This window comes from Sorex fumeus, unplaced genomic scaffold (assembly GCF_029834395.1).
Source record: "Sorex fumeus unplaced genomic scaffold, SorFum_2.1 ptg000006l, whole genome shotgun sequence".
NCBI classification, from domain to species: Eukaryota; Metazoa; Chordata; class Mammalia; order Eulipotyphla; family Soricidae; genus Sorex; species Sorex fumeus.
Genome location: NW_026606063.1, coordinates 39,985,447 through 40,005,319, shown reverse-complemented (window position 1 = coordinate 40,005,319; position 19,873 = coordinate 39,985,447). Strand labels below are relative to the sequence as shown.

At 38.3% G+C, this 19,873-nt stretch overlaps 1 protein-coding gene across 3 annotated transcripts in view; it reads left to right on the top strand.

Annotated features, from left to right (window-relative positions):
* ZNF638 (zinc finger protein 638) overlaps positions 1–13,756 on the top strand; it is a 76,899-nt gene extending 63,143 nt beyond the window's left edge. For 2 of the 3 annotated variants that reach the window (XM_056122858.1, XM_056122847.1), the window contains exons 23-28: positions 922–2,137; positions 2,728–2,793; positions 4,884–5,823; positions 9,506–9,607; positions 11,383–11,501; positions 13,437–13,756. In XM_056122858.1, coding sequence (XP_055978833.1) covers positions 922–2,137; positions 2,728–2,793; positions 4,884–5,823; positions 9,506–9,607; positions 11,383–11,501; positions 13,437–13,502 — 2,509 coding nt within the window. In that variant the 3' untranslated portion in view covers positions 13,503–13,756. Of the gene's footprint in view, positions 1–921; positions 2,138–2,727; positions 2,794–4,883; positions 5,824–9,505; positions 9,608–11,382; positions 11,502–13,431 lie in introns of all 3 variants that reach the window. The other variant, XM_056122853.1, reaches the window with a different exon arrangement.
* Positions 13,757–19,873: the final 6,117 nt, after the last annotated feature.

The following is a 19,873-nucleotide window of genomic DNA, read 5'->3' as shown; positions in this document are numbered from 1 at the left end:
ATTATTTTGTCACTATAAAGATTCGTTTATTTTGCTGCTCCCAAGTAGTACTCAGAGGTCCCCAAGTAGTGTACTGAGACTCTGGGGCCATCATCATCAGTGATTCTCAGCCGTCTGGACCAGAGATTTGGTGCAAGGGCCTGAGGATTCTGCTTCATTTAGGCTCTTCAGTGCTGCTATGTTTGATGGCCTGTAGGGTCCTGGTGATGCTCATGAGACCATGTGGTGGATTGATTTGTTTGCCCTCATAACACTGCATCTCCATAAATTTCCACCAGGACATTTAAAAGATACCACTAAAGAAAAAAGTATTATTTCCAAACATGATCCTTGGAAAATTAAAAATGAATCTATTTCACATCTAAAAATAAAAGGTCTCATGGTTGTAGAGTATAGCTTTACCATCCTACCAGTTTTGTTTTATGTTCTTTTTAGGTAAGGTTTATAACATTTTTTAATTGTATTATTCATTAGTTTAATTGTGGAACTATGCAGATACTATTTCAGTTACATTATTGGGAATTAGAATGAAAAATCTCAAAAATCATTTGAGATACTTCATTTACATTTGGCTTTCCAATATCAAATGCAAACTTGATACCAAAAAAATTGGTTATAACTTATATAAGCAAAAGGATATCAGTGGTCATTATTTTATTTATATGCTTTGAATTATAAAGAAATCTTCAATCTTCAGTGGTGGTCCTTAAAAATTTTATATTGTTACATATTTATGTCAAAGCATCTTAACCATTTTAAAGCTAATTGCTGGATTTCCAGTGCTTTTATACTAAGGCGAAAGGAAGTCTCAACAATTGGCATCAATCGACTTATTTCTAATGGTTGAATTCTCATCATAGTTTGATTTTTTTTTGTTTGTGTTTTTGTGTTCTTTTGTCGTTTGTTTTCAAATATTTTTAGCCCTGACTTGAGAAACATTCCAGTTGACGAAAGTGAGGTTCAGACAGCAACTGATAGTTCCTCTGTTAAACCTAGTGAGGTTGAAGAAGAAACTATTACCAACATTCAAACAGAAACTTGTACACTAAAGGAAGAACCTGGTGAGGAAAAACCTGAAACACTGTGTGACCCTGACTTGATGATAGAAACATTGGAAATTAAAACTCAGGAAGAGATCAAGGTGGAAATTCCTCTTGTAGCATCCACTCCAGTCAGTATTGAATTACTCACTGAAAACATAGAGGAATCAGTTTTAGATCAGCAGGTGTCTACCAGTGATTTTCATACAGAAGAGGCAGAAACTATTTATCCTGGAACAGAGTTACTAACATCTGAAAGTGCATTTATAGAAGAAAGGAGCATCAAAGGAATTCTAGAAGAATCTCCATCTGAAGCAGAAGATTTTTTCTCTGACATTACACAGTCTATGATGGGAGCCGTAGCTGAAGTAAACAAATACAAAACGGCTTCAGAAGTAATACCTTCTGATTGTGTTACGGCACTAGTACCAGAAATTTCTACTGAGAATGAGAAGGCATTGAGCAAAAAGGAAATTTCTGGAAAAAGTAACATGGATGAAAAGGAAGAGAATGAATTTAATGTAAAGGAAACCGGAATAGATCTGCAGATCGTAACAGAAAATACTGAAAAAATTGATTCTAAGGTGGTTACAGAGAAGTTGGAAAAGAACATGGCAGCAGTGAAAGAAAAGCCTGCAGAAAACATTGTGAACAAAGCATTCTCAAATAAAGGAGTAGGTCAAGTAAATAAGCCTGATGAAACTGGTAAAACTAGTATGTTCCCTGCACCAAATGTATCTAGTGCTAAAACAAGTATCAAAGCCACAATGGTTGCTTCTCCAAAGGTAAAAGCTACAGCTTCAAAATCTGAAAACCAAAAAAGTTTCCTGAGATCTGTACTCAGAGATCAAATAATTGCTGAGAAGAAACTTGCAGCCAAGGAAGTGGGTCTGCTTAAACCTACAAGTGCCAGGTCAGGCTTGACTGATTGGAGCAGTAAATTTAAACCCACTCAGAGCGCTTTTCCCAGAGGCAGTGGAAGGATCTCAGCCTTTCAAGGCAAGGATTCTAAACCGGATTTCAGGGATGTAACAAAACAATCTCAGGAAACAGAGGCTAGACCTCTCTTCACGAAATGGGAAGACAGCAGCAACAAGGTGAGGAGGATAGGAAGAATGATCAGTCTGTCTTTGAAGTGATTACTTCTGCTGTTGTAGCTGTGGAGATGCAATCTTTATTTTATACTTTGTCTCCTCATGCCACCCTCAAACTCCTATTTTCCTTTCTTAATCCCATTGAATTATGCAAGGAAGGCATGTAGAATAAGTTCAAGTTTGTAATTAATAGGTTTGAAACATAATGTATAAATGAGGTCAGAAATATACATTTGCATTTTTAAAAAGGTACAGCAAATCTACTGAGGTGATTTAGCTCTTTTAATAGGAAATTGTTTTCCCTTAAACCAAAACTGCTTTTATTTATTAACTACTAATTACCCAACTTCTTAACTGACTCTAGGGAGGAAAAGATCAGTAACATTACACTTAACTACAACTTAGGGAGATGATGATGGCTCTGCTGTTGTGACTGTTAACTTAGTTTGGTATTCCTGTTAAACTTTTACATAATTGAATGTGGGTGATGTTTGCTGCTTGAGTGTGTGTGTGTGTGTGTGTGTGTGTGTTTAAGGGTATTCATTCCCCAGGTGTAAATACTATGTTTCTGTATTTCTCATTTAATATTTCAGACTTTTACTGGGAAAAACACTAAGAATCCTAAAAGCACCCCTAGTCGAAGCTCCAAGTTTAATGAGGTAAGAAATGTTGCATTAACACTGTAACTCTCTGTTCCTCAAATAAGAGCTCATTTGACCTTATAACTTGAATTTTCTCCTATAATAATTAGTTCTCTATGAAACAAGTAATGAAAACTTCTTTTCATCTACTTGTTTTTTTGATCTTGAGCTAGACTAGTTTGTATTAAGTTAGTTTGTGTTCTTGCAAAGTAAAGGATTGAACAGGGACAGCAGGGTATTAGAGTGGGAAAATACTTCCAATCTCGTACTGAACGGATGTGCGCACTGAATAAGATTAGATTTCATCGAAATTGGTATCTGACCAAATTCCTTCTATTTTGAGATTGGATTTCTTGCTACTAAGGAGAATGGGAACTTGCACACATTTACGTGGTTAAACTAATTGAGTCAGCTCTAAGACTTGATTTTTCTTGTATTGAATTCTATTGTCAAATGTATGTTTTAACATTTTATATTTGGTTATTTGCTGTTTGAGGGTTCCACTGCTCATAAAATTTTTTTCAGGGTGGCCAGAAGGTGGCTCAGTGACTTCAAGCACTTGCCTGGCAAGTACGAGTCTAGCAGTTCAAAACCCAGTGCTACCAGCAAGCACTGAGGTTGTCCAGCCAGCTCAATTAGGGATCTTCAGTGAGGAAACGACTCAATGGTGGGGGGCAACCAGAGCAAGCAGGAGGTCCTGAACTTAGTCCCTAGTGCCAAGGTTGCTTAGAATTGATCCTGTGTGGGATCCATAGTATAGTGGGGGGCTGGGGGGGAAGAGTGCGCGCGCGCACACACACACACAGACACACAAATTTATTCTGTTCCTTTTTTCCACCACTACAGTGTCTTTGTCTCTGTCTCTCTCTTTGTCTCAGTTTCTGTCTCTCTCACGCATGGGCATACACTCACACTTTTTCTGGGGTATGAATTTGCCTCTTATTTATTGAAACATTATTACTGAAAAGTATGTGTGTATCTTTATATAAGCAAAATTAAGATTATGGTGGTTTTATTGGCTTTTTAATGGTTTTCTGTCTCAAGATTACAGGATATATGTATTATAGTTAACCAGTATGTATAATGGAACTTTTATATATAGTGGGAATATAGTATATCCCAATATCATTATGTGCTAATTGATATAGAATATTATTCAGTGTGTTAGGAGGGTTGCTGAATTTGTTTTTAATAGTTTTTTAATGCACTTACATTTAACAATAGCACAGCGGGTAGGGCGTTCGCCTTACAAGCGGCCAACATGGCCGACCCGAGTTCGATTCCTCCGCCCCTCTCGGAGAGCCCGGCAAGCTACCGAGAGTATTCGATATGCCAGACACAGTAACAACAAAGTCTCCAATGGAGACGTTACTGGGCCCGCTCAAGCAAATCGACGATCAACGGGAGGGCCTTTACCTTTACCTTTACCTTTTAGTGGTAATTTTAAATACAGAAATTTGTAGAATATGCATGCCTTAAATATTGCATATATAAAGAGGTCAATGTCACAATATAACTACTATGTTTGAAATACCATTTTTAACATTGAAATTTGTATATCTTTGAAGAAATATTTGTAAATCTAATTGAAGCTATTAAGATGAATTATCTATGCTGTGAGTTATAACTAATTCATTTTGTAGTACCAGGGATCCAGTCTAGGGCCACAAAAATGTGAGACATGCCCAGTGCCACATTCTTGACTAATTTCAGGGTTTTGAGACAGAGGGCAGAAGATCTCCCAAGTGATGTCTTGGAAGGCTCAAAGACCATCTAGCAGTTCTGAGCCAACTGGGCCAATAATGTAAGGAAGTGCTGAAGGATGCTGTTCTGTTTGGGCCCTACAGTGCTGAGAATTATCTTAGCCTTCCTAGTGGTGCTCAGGACCTCCAGGTCTGCATCCAGTGATACTTGGGGCATCATATCATGCTGAGTATCCAACCAGCACCAGCCACTTGCAGACAGTGCATTAACTCCTGTACTATCTTTTCAACCCTGATTTTAGTCTGTAGGAAGTGGCTGTCTATGATTATTTAGAACATGCCAAGCAAATTATCAGTAGTTGATAGTTCTGTGACTTTTTTTTTTCCTATATATATTGCCAACAGGAACTGCTCTTATTTTCATTTAATTTGGATGAATGTGTTACTGTGGATGAGGTGGTAGAAGATGTGAACCCTTTTCAAACCAAGCAGAGTCCAGAAAAGACAAAAAGAAAGGAATCCCTCAAAAGTACACCAGAGCTTAACTTAAAGAAGAAGGGGAAAACTTCTGCCTCTCATGTTGCTGAGGGAGAATTATCTTTTGTAACATTGGATGAGATAGGGGAAGAGGAGGATGCAGCTGCACATCTATCACAGAATCTTGTCACTGTCGATGAAGTCATTGATGAAGAGGAAATAAATATGGAAGAAATGGTAAAAAATTCAAATGCACTTCTTACGCTAGATGAGTTAATTGATCAAGATGATTGCATTTCCCATAGTGAACCTAAAGATGTTACAGTATTGTCAGTGGCTGAAGAACAAGATCTTCTCAAACAGGAGCGTTTGGTGACTGTGGATGAGATTGGAGAAGTAGAAGAGCTACCTTTAAGTGATTCGGCAGATCTGAGTTTTACTTTAAATACTAAAGTAGATGAGGAAAATACCGGAAGAGATAGCATTGGGTTCATTTCTTCTCAGATGCCTGAAGACCCTTCTACTTTAGTTACTGTAGATGAAATACAAGATGACAGCAGTGATTTGCATTTAGTGACTTTAGATGAAGTAACTGAAGAGGATGAAGATTCTCTAGTGGATTTTAACAGTCTTAAAGAAGAACTTAATTTTGTTACTGTTGATGAGGTTGGAGAAGAGGAAGATGTAGCTAATGATTTGAAAATAGAATTTGCACGAAAAAATGATCATTCTGCAGAAAAAAGAGAGAGAAAAAAGAGAGCTATGGACACAAAGAAAACAAAACTTGAAGCCTTGTCTGAAGTAGGTCCAAAAGATGAGAATATTGTGGAAGAAGATCTGAAAAGCACGATTGAAAGACACTTAACAGGTACATATTTAAAAGTGGTTGTTCCTTAGGGTTTTTTTTTTAGCAGTTTGTTTTCTTTCGGTTTTGGGACCACACCCAGTTGTGCTCTGGGGTCACTCCTGATGGGCTTGGCAGACCATATGGCATTTAAAATGTTAAGTATATTGGGCCAGAGTGATAGTAGAGTGGGCAGGGGACTTGCCTTACACACAGCTGGCTGACCCGGATTCAATTCCTGGCACCATATAATGTTTTCCTGAGCACTGCCAGAAGTGATCTCTGAGTGCAGAGCCAGGAGTAAACCCTGAGTACCACTGGGTATGGACCAAAAAAAATCAATAACTAAAAGTTAAATATATGCTATTACTAGTACGAAGTTACCAAATTGTTGTGGCTGGTGGGAGGATGGTAGCATTGCACTGTAGCACTGTCCTCCCGTTGCTCATCGATTTGCTCGAGCGGGCCCAGTAACGTCTCCAATGTGAGACTTGTTATTACTGTGTTTGACATATTGAATACATCATGGGTAGCTTGCCAGGCTTTGCCATGTGGGCGAGATACTCTCGGTAGCTTGTCGGGCTCTCCGAGAGGGGGCGGAGGAATCGAACCCAAGCAAACGCCCTACCCACTGTGCTAATCAACACGTACAAATTAACAAATTTCTGTTAGAGTTGATCTTATGCATATCTTTAAAGAAAAAAAAATACAGGAAGCAAACTAGAATAGTCAGCTTAGAATTGGGATGAAATTGGTCTATCTGTATTAGGGAGAAAACTTGACTTTAGCAGAAAGATGTTTAATGATACCATTTTACTCTTAACTAATTTTTTAACATTATAGAATATAGATCAGCTTACTTAGAGAACTTGAGGGAGATAAAAATAATTTCTAACAAAATTTCTGAAGATTGAACTGAGAATGAAAAATGCCAGAAACACAAACTAAATATGTATTTAGAAATAATTTTCTTCTTAAAAGTTATTTTGTTTGTAAAAGATAGGTGTTAAAATTGTAGAGGTAGTATAGCAGTATTTGCCCCTTACGCAGTCAACAAGATTTGGATCCATGGCATCCCATACGGTCCCTCAAATACTGCCGTGAATGATCCCTGGAGTCCTGAGCAGTGCAGGGTATGGATCAGAAAATAAATTTACAATTGGCATTTGAAGATTATAGGTAATTTGTATTGTGGAATATCTGAAGATTTAAAAAATAAATATATTTTTGAAAATAAATGTTAGGAGTCTTCCTTTAAAAAAATTGTTATTCAGAGTAGGAAGCAACTTAAATGTGGTTACCACAGCCATAAGTTAGACTTCTTTTTAAAGCTAAAACTTCAAGCAGGAGAGTTAGAATTGAGAAAATGGTACCACTGAAAAAAGCTCTTACTGCAGAACCAGCAGAAGGTGAAGAGGCGTTCTCAATGAATGAAGGTAAAGCAAGATTAATAAAAGAAGAGTAAGTGGGAGGAGAGTAACACAGTTTAAGTTAGTGGATGAAGTTCAGTCAACCATTTGGTTTTTTAAATTTTATCTTTAAGAAAATGCACCTATTATGACTCAGTACAAATTCACTAAATCTGATCTCAGGGGCCTTCAGTACTGCTACACAGTGTTCCTTTTTAAAAAAATTTTTTTTGGTCAGGTGTAATACCTTTATTCCCTTCTCCTAAGACCTACTGCATTAATTAGCCTATTACTCACCACTCAGGGCTGGGACAAATGGAGACGTTACTGGCGCCCAGTTGAGCAAATCGATGAACAACGGGATGACAGTGACAGTGATATACAGTGATTACTCACCACATAAGTTTGCATTTGTTTCTGTTTACCATAGTTAAATAGAGTCACCATATTCTGTTTGTCCTCTTTTTTTTAAAACCGACATTGGCTCCTCATACATAAAATGGCTATGTCATCCTGGACTTAACAATGATGGGGAATGGAGAGAGTAGTATTGAAGGGACGGGGACACTGAGACAGTGGTGGAGGGAATTAGACACTTGGATGGTGGTGTGAAATCCTATCATTAAATTGCGGTGCCAACACTTTTTTTAAAAAATGACTTAAAAAATAAATTTAAAAAACCATGCCCCTTAGCCTTGGAATACTCTAGCACCTACTCTTTCTTTCAGAACAAAACAGTACTACTTCTTTCCTTTCTTCATTTCCTTTCTTCATCTATGTTGAACTAGGTGTATTTTGTCTGCTTTTCTAGACTTCCTTCATGAAATTAATATTAAAAAGACTGCCTGTTTGCAAATTGGATTCAATTTTATTTACATTTTTGTGCTGGGGCTCAAATACAGGGCCTCATTTGTGAAGCATGCACTCGACTATTAAACTAGATCCTTGGCCCCTATTTCTTTTGTTTCTCTAATTATTTGTTAGTATTTACCACTTCCTCAAAGGTTTTTGTTTATGGTCAGGCAAATTACTCCTTTTTGGTCTTTTTCTTAAACATTTCTTCTTGATATCAGGTCATAGTTAATGGTCTATTAATCTGACAGCTCACACTGACCGTCAGTGTTGTTATACATCACCTTCAGATAATTTAGAACTGCCTCATCTCACTGAAGAATATCAAGCCGTTTATTTCTAGTAGTGGGCAATATTTTGTAATAAGAACTGCATTTAGGCTACGAAAAGTCATCTGAAAAAAATTTAAATTCTTTGGGCCCTAGAGATAGTGTAGTTGGTAAGGTTCTTGCCTTGCAGCTGCTGGATATAATCTCAGGCACCACATATGGTCTCCCAAGCATCATCAGGAGTGATCCCTAAGCACAGAGCCAAGTTAAGTACCTGAGCACCAGCAGGTATAGCCAAAACAGCAAATGATTAAGCTCTTTGTTTAAATCTATTTAAATTATATAACTATTATTTTAGGGTATGTGATGCCTTTTTAGTGGTAATGGCAAATGTATTAGAAAGTTTGTAAATCTGGCGAGGACATAAATTTTAGGATGAGACAGGCTGTTTTAAACATCAAATTAAAAGGGAAATAACCTTTTTATTCGTAGATCATTTAGGTAAAGGTAAACTGTAAAATGGGAGTAGTAAAAGAATAAAAAAATATTTTATAGCTATCTCCCTAAATTTGGTAAGGGGCAACCCACTTGCACATAGAGAGCACTGAACTTGAAGTCCCAAGTTGGTTTTAACCTTTGCCACTAGCTCTGCAACCTAGTACACATCAGTTTCTTATCAGTCTTTTCCCATTTTTGGGAAAGAAATAAAAGTAATGATTTAACCTGTGTATCGAGCTGAGATAAAAACTAAATTTTTAGATTTGGTTGGTTTTTGAGGGGGGCCACACCAGGCAGTGCTGAGGGGTTATTTCTGGCTCTGCTCTTGGTATCACTCATGACAGTGCTTGGAGGACCATATAGGATGCTGTGGGTCGAATCCTGGTCAGCCACATGCAAGGCAAATGCTCTCCCCATTTACTCTTTCTCTGGCCCCTAGAATAAATATTTGTGCTGTACCTTTACAATCATTTACTAACATTTAGCAGGTTTATCCATTGATTACTTATATCAAAGAATTATAGACAAGTAGCCAGATGAGATTAGCCTAGGAAGATTTACTTAGAGTGATGAATCATAGATTTATCTTTAACAGCAGGAACATTGTGATACTACCTTTAAAAAATGTATTCGTCTGTTTTAAATAACTTTTTTCCTCAAAATTTTTAATAACTTTAGTTGATGAAGAATCTAAATTAAAGGATTCAGAACCAGAACGAAAACGCAGGAAAATTGAAGATGACTCTTTAGGAACGTCAGTGACATCTGATGTCTCTGAAGGTAAAATGAAAATGACTTTATTCTTTATCCTTATGAAGTAAAAATTTAGTATCATAATGTTCTTTTGTTTCAGTGGTTAATAGTGAAAATCTAGCTTAGATGATTATTTTAGGGTGGAAATTATTTTAAAGTTGAAACTTAAGATGGATTTGCACATTGGTAATTCTGAAAAGTTTTAGATGTGGAGTTCTGTTTTTACCCTTGCTGTTGCTGCTGCTAGTGTTGCAGGGTAGAATACTTTGTTGAGGTGTCAGAATTCATCCTTGGCAACATGGGGCGTGCCAGAGATCAAACTCAGTACTTTGTAGAAGCAAGACATGGTCTCATTTATTAAGAAACTTACCTAGGATCCTATTTAGGCAGTTTTTACTTGGCAAGGATGAATTCTACTTTTCAAGTCTAGGATATGTTACTTGATTAATTTTTGGGCTGCTCTGGCAAGAACTTTATATTTTCCCAAACATAAATTCCAATTAAACAGAACAGGCTGAAAAACTTGGCTTATAGCCAACTAAGGTGAACTGAGGGGCACTTTGTATGCCCAGTTTGTTCCTACAGTAGACAGTTGCCTGTGGAGAGTCTTCCTTTTTTAAAACAAGATTCTTTTTTTTTTTTTTAATTTATTTTTTATTGAATCACCGTGAAGTACAGTTACAAAGCTTTCATGATCAGGTTTCAGTCATACAATGTTTGAACACCCATCCTTTCACCAGTGTACATTTTCCACCACCAGTATTCCCAGTATCGCTCCTGCCACCACCCCACCCCCACCCAAACCATATTATGTATTTTATATATTTCTTTTTCTTTTATTTATTTATTTATTGAATCACTCTGGGAAAAGTTACAAAGCTTTCAGGTTTTAAGACTCAGTCATGCAATGATCAAACACATTTCCCTTCACCAGTACTTATTTTTCACCACCAAGAACCGCAATATACCCCCCTCACCCCCCCTCCCAATGCCTGTGAGGCAGATGAATTCTACTTAACGCTCTATCTACTTTGATTACATTCATTATTTCAACCAAAGATGCACCATTATTGTTTAGAGTTTACACCCAACAATCAGAATTGCTGAAAAGGCATTGTGAAATAATTTGTTTTCTGCAGTTAGTTATGAGAACCATATGATGCCGCGGCCACATGATTTTGGATTTCTGATATTTTACTTATTAAGCCTGGAGGTATTTCTGCCAAGAGCTAGATAATTATGAGATTGGTTTCTGTGGCTCTGGAGCCATGACTGTGCCGTTGAGCCTTGGGGGCTATTTCTCGCACAGTGTTTGTGGACAGTCTCCCAGCACTGTTTGCAAGGGACTGAATGTCAATGGGACGCTGGGATTGTACCTGGAACTTCCACATGCAAAACTTGTATTCCAGCCATTTAAGTTACTGCCCTCAGTTCATTGAATTGCTAATTTGCTTGTTCTTTGTCTTGGTGGTACCAGTGATTGAACCCTGGGCTTTACAGATGTGAGGCATATGACATACCACATACCGCTGAGCTACTTTCTCTACTTCTAAATAGCTATTTAGAAGAAATCCCCTGCCTTCCTAGATGCCTCTTGAATATTAAAATCTTAGTTAAAAAATAAAGACCTAGGGTAAATCTCAGATTTTAAGCTAAGTTGTTCTTGATAGCTTGATAAATACCAGTATGTTTTGTTTGTATGTATATTATATACTGTGCTTAGTATTTTTGTTAAGATAAATTGATTATACCCAATACATAAATTATGGTTGATTTTTCTTCTTTCTCGTCCCATCTTACAGATTTAGACTTTCTTGTACCGAAGGCTGGGTTCTTCTGTCCAATTTGTTCCCTCTTCTACTCAGGTGAAAAAGCAATGACAAATCACTGCAAGAGTACACGCCATAAACAAAATACAGAGGTAATTTTTTTTGTTTGTTTTACTTCTCAACTCATAAAAATTTCAGGTGGTATTATTGTCTTATCATAAAACTACTTAAATGTCAACTTACAGTATACATTCTTTCCCTTTTGGAGAACTTTTGCAGGTTTGTGTCATTTTATTCCTCTTAAATCCAAAATCTTATCTTACACTATTCCTCTTTGCCAGTCAACTTCTAGTCTTTAGTCTTTGCCTCTGGTAGCATTAGCAGACAGATTCTGCCTTTCACTAGTACTATATTTCACTAATCCTATGTGGTGCCCCATTGAATTTGGAAAACTTACCTTGCCCCTCTCACAGAGTTATGGGCATGTATCATGTTTTTTAAAAATTGTCTACTCAAAAAATTGTATAGCTTTAACCCATTTTCTAAATGTATTACTAGAGAAACCCCTGCCTCCACACCAAACGGGGAGAATAGTTTTGTTTTTTTAAGTTACTTTTTTGGGAACCATTGCTGTAGAAAATTATCATTAGCAAAAATAATCACAATTCTGATTTCATTCTGAATGTTGTATGTGTGTTTGGAGATGGGGTTAGTCCGGCCATACCCCACAGTGCTCAGGGTTTGTTCCTGGCTTTATGCTCAGGAATCACTCCTGGCAGGGCTGAAGGGACTATATGGGGTGTCAGAGATTGAACATAGTTGGCCATGTGCAAAGCAAGCATCCTACTCGCTGTACTATTACTCTGCCCCCTGAACATTTTTATTTTATTTGACATTTATATTAAATTTGTTGTATAAATATTCATAGACACTCATAACGTTTATTGAGCTGTTACTTTATGGTATTTCATGCCATGCATTAATTTTACCCATGTTAAAGAAGAAAGTTTATTAGAGTATCGAAACCCAAAATCTAATCTAATCCCAAATTCTCATAGTGGCAGATTTAGGATTTGAACCAATCTAACTTGGTTTTATTTAGCTTTTTTTTTCTTTTTTGGGGGTGTGGGGGATCATACCTGGCAGTGCATAGGGGTTACTCCTGGCTATGCACTCAGGAATTACCCCTAGCAGTGCTCAGGGGACCATATGAGATGCTGGCAATTGAACCCAGGTTGGCCGTGTGCAAGGCCAGCACCCTACCCGCGGTGCTATTGCTCCAGCCCCTTATTTAGTTTTTAAACAATTTTATTTAGCATAGGCTCTAAAGTTAGCCTATCTTCCCCCCCCCCCCCCCCCCCCCCCATTTAAAATCTTCCGAGTGACTTATCATTTGGGCAATTGATATTATTACATTTAGAATAATACCCAGTTTCTTGTAAGTCTAAAGCACTTTATATACATAATCTGGTTTCCTTTTTACTTCTCTGACCTGACGGCCTTTTACTTTTTTTTTTTAAGTATTTTTTACTGTTTACTGTTCTTCAGTTTTTATTTTTCAAGCCTGAAAGGCTTCTCTGCTCCCTTCCTGTATTCATGTTGCTATTCCTTTGTTTTCTGCCACTCTGAATTGTGTAGCTGCTTTGTAGGTGGCACTCAAATACAACTTTTTACTTTTGCCAAACATGGGCCTTGCTAAAGTAGTACAAACTCCCTCTCATTCTCCCTCAAAAGTAATTCTTAGTTGTCTTGTTACATTTCTTTCTTGTCAGTGTTTACCATCATTCCATATTACTTTAATTTTGTTCCTATCTCCCCACTAGAATATAAATTCAGTGAAGAGCCTTACTTAATCTTACAGGCCACTGAATATTCCCAAACACCAAGTATAATGCCTGTATGTCATAAATATGAGAAGACTTATGAATAGATGGAATGAATGTTAATGTAAGACACTATTTCTAATCTTTATTTGTAGGATTAGGCTCTTTTAATTTGTAAATATAATAAAATATGTTAGATATGTTTGTACACATAACAAAGCAGCATCTAATAAATATTTTATGTTGCAAATTGCTTTTTAACAGAAGTTCATGGCCAAGCAAAGAAAGGAAAAGGAGCAGAATGAGGCTGAAGAAAGAAGCTCTAGGTGATTGGGGAAAAGGGGAAAGAATTCATTAGAAATTCACTTAGGGTCCAGTTGATTTGTGTATTTTTGTTATCGCTTAATTTGTAATTTTTGTTTCAAAAGCAAATATTCATGTTGTACAAATTTCTGATTGCCCTTGATGTAGAGAGACTGATGGGGAAAGTATGATGGGTTTGATTTTTATATCAAATCATCAGGCATGGAGAAATATCTTTTAGAAGTGTTAAAATAAATGTTCCTACTGCATATTTAAAATACTACCTTGTGTCCGTGGCTGATTTATTAAATACTTATTTGCCTCTGGTTGTAGAGAGTATCTCTACAATTGCTATGACTTGGGATGTTTGGGGATTCTTCACTTATTATTTAAACAGTATCGCAGTGTTCCACTTTGTTTCAAGCATTCATGTAAAAAGTCAGAGATGTTTTAAATACTTGGGCAGCAAGTAAGGCACTTGCCTTGCATGCAGCCAACCTGGGTTTGATACTCAGTACCCCATATGATCCCCCAAGCACTGCCAGGAATGATTCCTGAGTGCTGAGCCAGGAGTTAACACCTGGGCATTTCTAGCTATGTGCTGTCCTGCACCCCCCTGCCCCCTTTCCCACCCCCACCAACTTCCTACCCTCAGTAAATAAATTTTCAACTTTTCTGGATAAAATACAGATTTCTGCTTGTTGATCCCAGATGTGTTTGAGCTTCAAAAAACATAAAGGGGGGGGGGCGCGGGAGGCCATATCCAGCACTATTAGAGATTGAAGGTATGTATTTTTGATGATACTTTGCCCAGCCCAGCCAGTGCTAGGGGTTAAAGTTAGGCCTCATGTGTGCTAAATATGGGCTTTACTACTTAAGCTATTTTTCTGTTCCCTTGATTTTATCTACATACTGGTAATTTTTTGGGGTATATTTTATCTGCTTCTCTTAACAACACTGTTTCTACGAGGACCCATCTAAAGATAGTTCAAAGCAAGTCAGTATTTATTTGATTTTCTATTTCTGCTTTTGAATCACACCCAGTGGGTGCTCTGGGGACCATATGAGATGCTGGGTATCAAACCCAGGTCATCAGCGTGCATGTCAGACAACACCCTACCTGCTATACTCACTCTCAAGTCCGAAAGTCAGTATTAACTTGAAAGCCACACAGCCGCCTTTTTTCTTGTAAACCTCTGGAGTTTGAGTCTTAACCCTTCGACTTAGTTCTGGTTTTGTTGGGGTTGGGATCAAAAATTATGCCTAGCAGTGTCAAAGGCCACTCCCAACAATGCTCAGCCACTGAGCTGGCAGTTCAATGCTGGTTCCTGATGATACAGTGCTGCTCATGCCCTCAGGGACTGCCAGGGTTCCAGGTGCCTCCATAGCCACATTCAGTGATTCTTTGGAGGCCATAAGGTCCAGAGATCGAACTTGGGGCAAACTGCTGTACTAGTCCTAACCCCTCCTTTGAGTGTTTATTTAAGAATCTTCTAAGCATTATTAGGTACAGAAAAATTAAGTGAAAAAACACACAGCCCTTACATTTTAATTTTTTATTTTTTAATAAAATAAGCCTGCTGATTTTAAATTGTTTCAGTGTCTATTTCTCATACCTAACCAAACTGTTAGAGTGCATCAGATAATAAATAGAGTATAAATGTAAGGAATCAAAAACAGTTACTTTTTTTAAAACCCATTCCCGGGCTGGAGCGATAGCACAGCGGGTAGGGCGTTTGCCTTGCACGCAGCCAACATGGCCGACACAGGTTCGATTCCCAGCACCCCATATGGTCCCCCGAGCACCGCCAGGAGCAATTCCTGAGTGCATGAGCCAGGAGTAACCCCTGAGCATCGCCGGGTGTGACCCAAAAAGCAAAAAAAAAAAAAAAAAAAAACCATTCCCATCAAAGTAAAGGAGTTTCTGCATAATCATCACCAATTAAAAAACCAAAAAATAGAAATTTTTTGTTGTTGTTGTTTACAAATATTGCACACTCATTTCAGACTTTTTCAGCCTGGACAAAATAGTACCGCATGCCACAGGCTAAAGAATGTATTAAGGAGCAGGATAGTGGATACCAAGACTGTAATTGAAAACCATGTAGGTAAATGAGATAATACAAGAGAGAATTGTTAAAATTTTAGAGAATTGTGTTCTAAAGCCAGCCGCATATTCAAAGTAAATAGCACTGCACTGCACTGTCCGTTGTTCATCAATTTGCTCGAGCGGGCCCAGTAACATCTCCATTGTGAAACTTGTTGTTACTGTGTTTGGCATATCGAATACATCACGGGTAGCTTGCCAGGCTTTGCCGTGAGGGCAAAATACTCTCGGTAGCTTGCCAGGCTCTCCGAGAGGGGCGGAGGAATCGAACCCGGCTCAGCCAGGCCGGCAGTTTGCAAGGCAAACACCCTACCACTGTGTTCTCACTCCATAAGAATCTTTTAAACGTTGTTTTCCTTGTATTGCTTCTGAAATATATGTTAAAATCAGAGTTTTGAGGGGTTTTTTGTTTGTGATTTCATTGTATTTGTTTTTCTGTTTGAGAGTTACATCCAGTGATGCAAAGGGATGATTCCCAGCCATGTGCTTGTGGGGTTTGCTCCTGGCAGTGTTCTGGGGACCATGCAGTTCTAGGGATCAAACCTGGACCTCCACCAGGCTTTGCAATGCTGTAGCCTGTTGAGCTATTTTTCTAATCTTTTTTTGTTTTCGTTTTTAATGGCTTAATTTTTAGTTTATTTTGGGGCCATAGTTGACAGTACACAGAGGCTATTTCCTATTTAATACTCAGGGAATCACTCGCAGCAGTGCTTCAAGGCTTTATCAAACCCAGGACCCTATGTAAAGCGTGTGCTCTAGCCCTTTTTTTTTTTTTTTTTTTTTTTCCCCTTTATTTTATTTTATTTTTTTTAAAGTTGTAGATTTACAATTTTTTGTGCTTTGGTTTCAATTATACAATGATCAGATACCCATCCCTCCACCAGTGCCCATTTTCCACCACCATGGATAATATCCCTCCCACCCCCATCCCCCCATCCCCCCGTCTCTGTGGCGGGGCAATCCCCTGTGTTCTCTCTCTCCTTTTGGGTGTTGTGGTCTGCAAAAGATCTAGCCCTTTGAGTCATCTCCCTGTCCCAGTTCTTATTTTTTTTGTGTTTTGTTTTTTAGAGGTGCCTATATAAAACTTAGTTTAGACATAAGGACTTTACTGTGAAACTCTAGTGTTTCCTTTAAATTCCTTATGTGGAAATCAGGATACTATTTAATAGGTGTGATTTTTGTGATTCATCCTAATGATGTTGCTTTATGCATGTGGTAAATAAAATATTCCCCCTCCATTTCACACTTACAACAGAATTTTTATTACATTTCTCATTTTGTATCTAGTACAGAAGATTTTTGGTTTTTAGGGAAAAAAGAATTTTCCATACCTACTACTTAATTCCTTGGTGGTAAGATAATACTTGATTTTTGTTTTTTCTTTTTACCAATATTTTTTTTGGTTTTGGGTCACACCCTACTGTGCTCAGGGCTTATTCCTGGCGCTCCTGATCACTCCTGGTGGGGGTCAGAGGACCATACACAGTGCTAGAGATGAAACTGAAGTTGACAAGGCCAGAGACTTACCCCACTGTACTCTGGCCCTACCAGTTTTCCTCCCTCCCTCCCTCCATCCCTCCCTCCCTCCCTCCCTCCATACCTCTCTCCCTCCCTCCCTCTCATCAGGGATTGAGCCCAGAGCTTCACATATATAAGCCATGTGCTTTACCACTGAGCCACAACTCAGACCCTTCTTTACTCCCATTTTTTTAAATGCAAGTTGTTTCATCCCATTATGATTAATTTTTTATTATTTGTGAATTATAACATTTGATATTTTAAACATTCCTAGTATAAGCCTTAACTGATCTCAAGTTGCCCTATTTTTTTGTTTGTTTCAAATTTTGACCACATTTGGCAGTGTTTTGGGGTACTATGAGATGCTAGGCATCAAATCTAGGACTTCTGCATGCAAAGTATGTGTTCCTGCCCCTTGAGCTATCTCCCTGTCACCTAATTGCTAAATTTTGGGGTTTGACTTATTCTCTTTATATCACATCACTAGTTATCTGGGTTCTTAGTTATCCTTTATAACATTGTAAGTTCATTTTGTATGCTTTCTGCCCCATGTCTTATGTCTGTCGTTTCATCCAGGAACAAAGGCCATCTGTTGCTTTCCAGTGAATAAAACTTAGAGATGTATCGTAGTTACATTTGATTGTTCTAGTTCAGATTTAGAACTTCTATCTTAAACCTAGATCTTTGTTTTGTGTCAACAATTGGAAGTTTTCAAGACATCAGATTGATTGAATTAAGCTATTAAATAAAAAAGATCAATTCCTTAATTAATGGTGATTATTCAAAAACATCTGAAAAAATTATTTTGCCATTTTGTGATTAAGGTATATAATAGGGATAAACATTCAGATTATAGCTTTGTCCAGTCATGTGGGATAGTTCTTTAGTTCTCTACTACCATTTAAGTTTTTTACTGTTCCAAGGTTCTTGGAGGGAAGGAAGACTGAGAAAATATTTGTTTTGTGATACTTGAGATCTCACACATGCAGGGCATCTAGCCTACCACAGAGCTATATCTTCCCCTATTTCAGTTAATTTTGTGCTTTGGAACAGGGGTGTGACTCAGCAGTAGTATATGCTTGTGTGTGAGGCCCTGGATTTGACAGAAAATATTTACATTCTAAGTTGAACTTAAAAAAGGTTGATATTAATTTGTGTGTGGGGGGGGGGGTAAGGGGGTAGTGGTAGGTGCAGAAGTGGCTACATGTATCAGGGCTTCCTCTTGGATTTGGGCTCAGGGTTGAACCTCAGTGAGACTCATATGTGGTGCTAGAGATGGATTCTGGGTTGATGTTGTGCAGGGCAAATGCCTTACCTATTGTACTATGATCTCTCTGGCCCCAACTTTAACATTGTTTAAGAGATTATTTTTTGGTTTTGTCTTCTTAGTTGTTTACTTATTTTGTAGAGTGCTTCCCAAGCAGTGGTCTGGGATTCCTTCAGTCATTCGGTGTTTAGGCTCCTCCAGGATCACACTTAGTTGTGGTAGGGGATCATGTAGTTTCAGAGATCATACTGCAGTTGTCCACATGCAAGGCATATGCCTTAACTTCTGTACTATTATTATTATTGTCATTTTGGTTTTGGGGCCAAGCAGGTGGTGCTCGACATGGTGCAAGGAATTGAACCTGGCTCAGCTGTATGCAAAGCAGGTGCCTTAATTTCTGTACTATCTCTTTGGCTCTAAAAAGTTGTTTTAAAGAACACTTTGAAGAATTTGAAGAGATGTGGGACAGAGCTGTAGCAAGGGACTTGCATTGTCCACAGCTGATCTAAGTTCTATCCTCAGGTCCAATATGTTCTCCCAAGCCCTTCCAAGAATAGTGATCCTTGAGCACAGAACCAGAAGTAAGCTCTGAGCACTGCCAGGTGTGGCCCAAACAACAAGAAAGAGATAGGGAAAGAGTAGAAGATGCTATGATTGGTTCATTACTTTATTCTGCTTTGACATCTGTAAGTCTTCCAATAGCAAAACATTACCAGCTGCTGAGATAGGTGCTGAACCTTTTTACCTCCTTTTCAACAACTGACATGAGAGCACTAACACATAAAGATAGTTGACAGCTTCACCTACACTAAATGCTTAGTGAGACATGGAAAGTTAACATGGAGAGAGGTAAAATCAGTGACAAGGGGTGAGGGTTAATTAAACGTTAAAATTATTTTCCAATGAGAATATCAGAAATCTTTACCATAATAAATTTAGGATCTCTGCCACTGGAATAGGTAGAGACTAGTTACGAAGTCAGTATAGCAGTCAGGGATATAGTTCAAAGGAACACACACCTAGCATGCATGAAACCACTACTTCTATTCCCAGCATCCCATGCCCTTTCTCCAGCACTACATGGTTGTGCATTACTATTATTAACATGGAAAAGATGGGAAACACTGGTAGAAGTGGTCTCCAGTCTCTGGTGGGATGTAAAAATACTGTACTAATATTTTGGTTTAGGAGCTGCACCCAATAGTGCTCAGAGCTTACTCCTGACCGCGTTCAGGGATCACTCCCACTAGTGCTTGGGGGACCATATGTGATGCCTGGGTTGACTGTGTGCAAAGCAAGTACCCTTCATGCTGTACTACCACTCTGGCCACCAGTACTAATACTGTAGCACTGTCCTCTTCATCGATTTGCTCGAGCAGGCACCAGTAACGTCTCAGTAGTGAGACTCGTTGTTACTGTTTTTGGCATATCGAATACGCCACAGGGAGCTTGCCAGGCTCTACCATGCGGACGGGATACTCTCGGTAGCTTGCTGGGCGCTCCGAG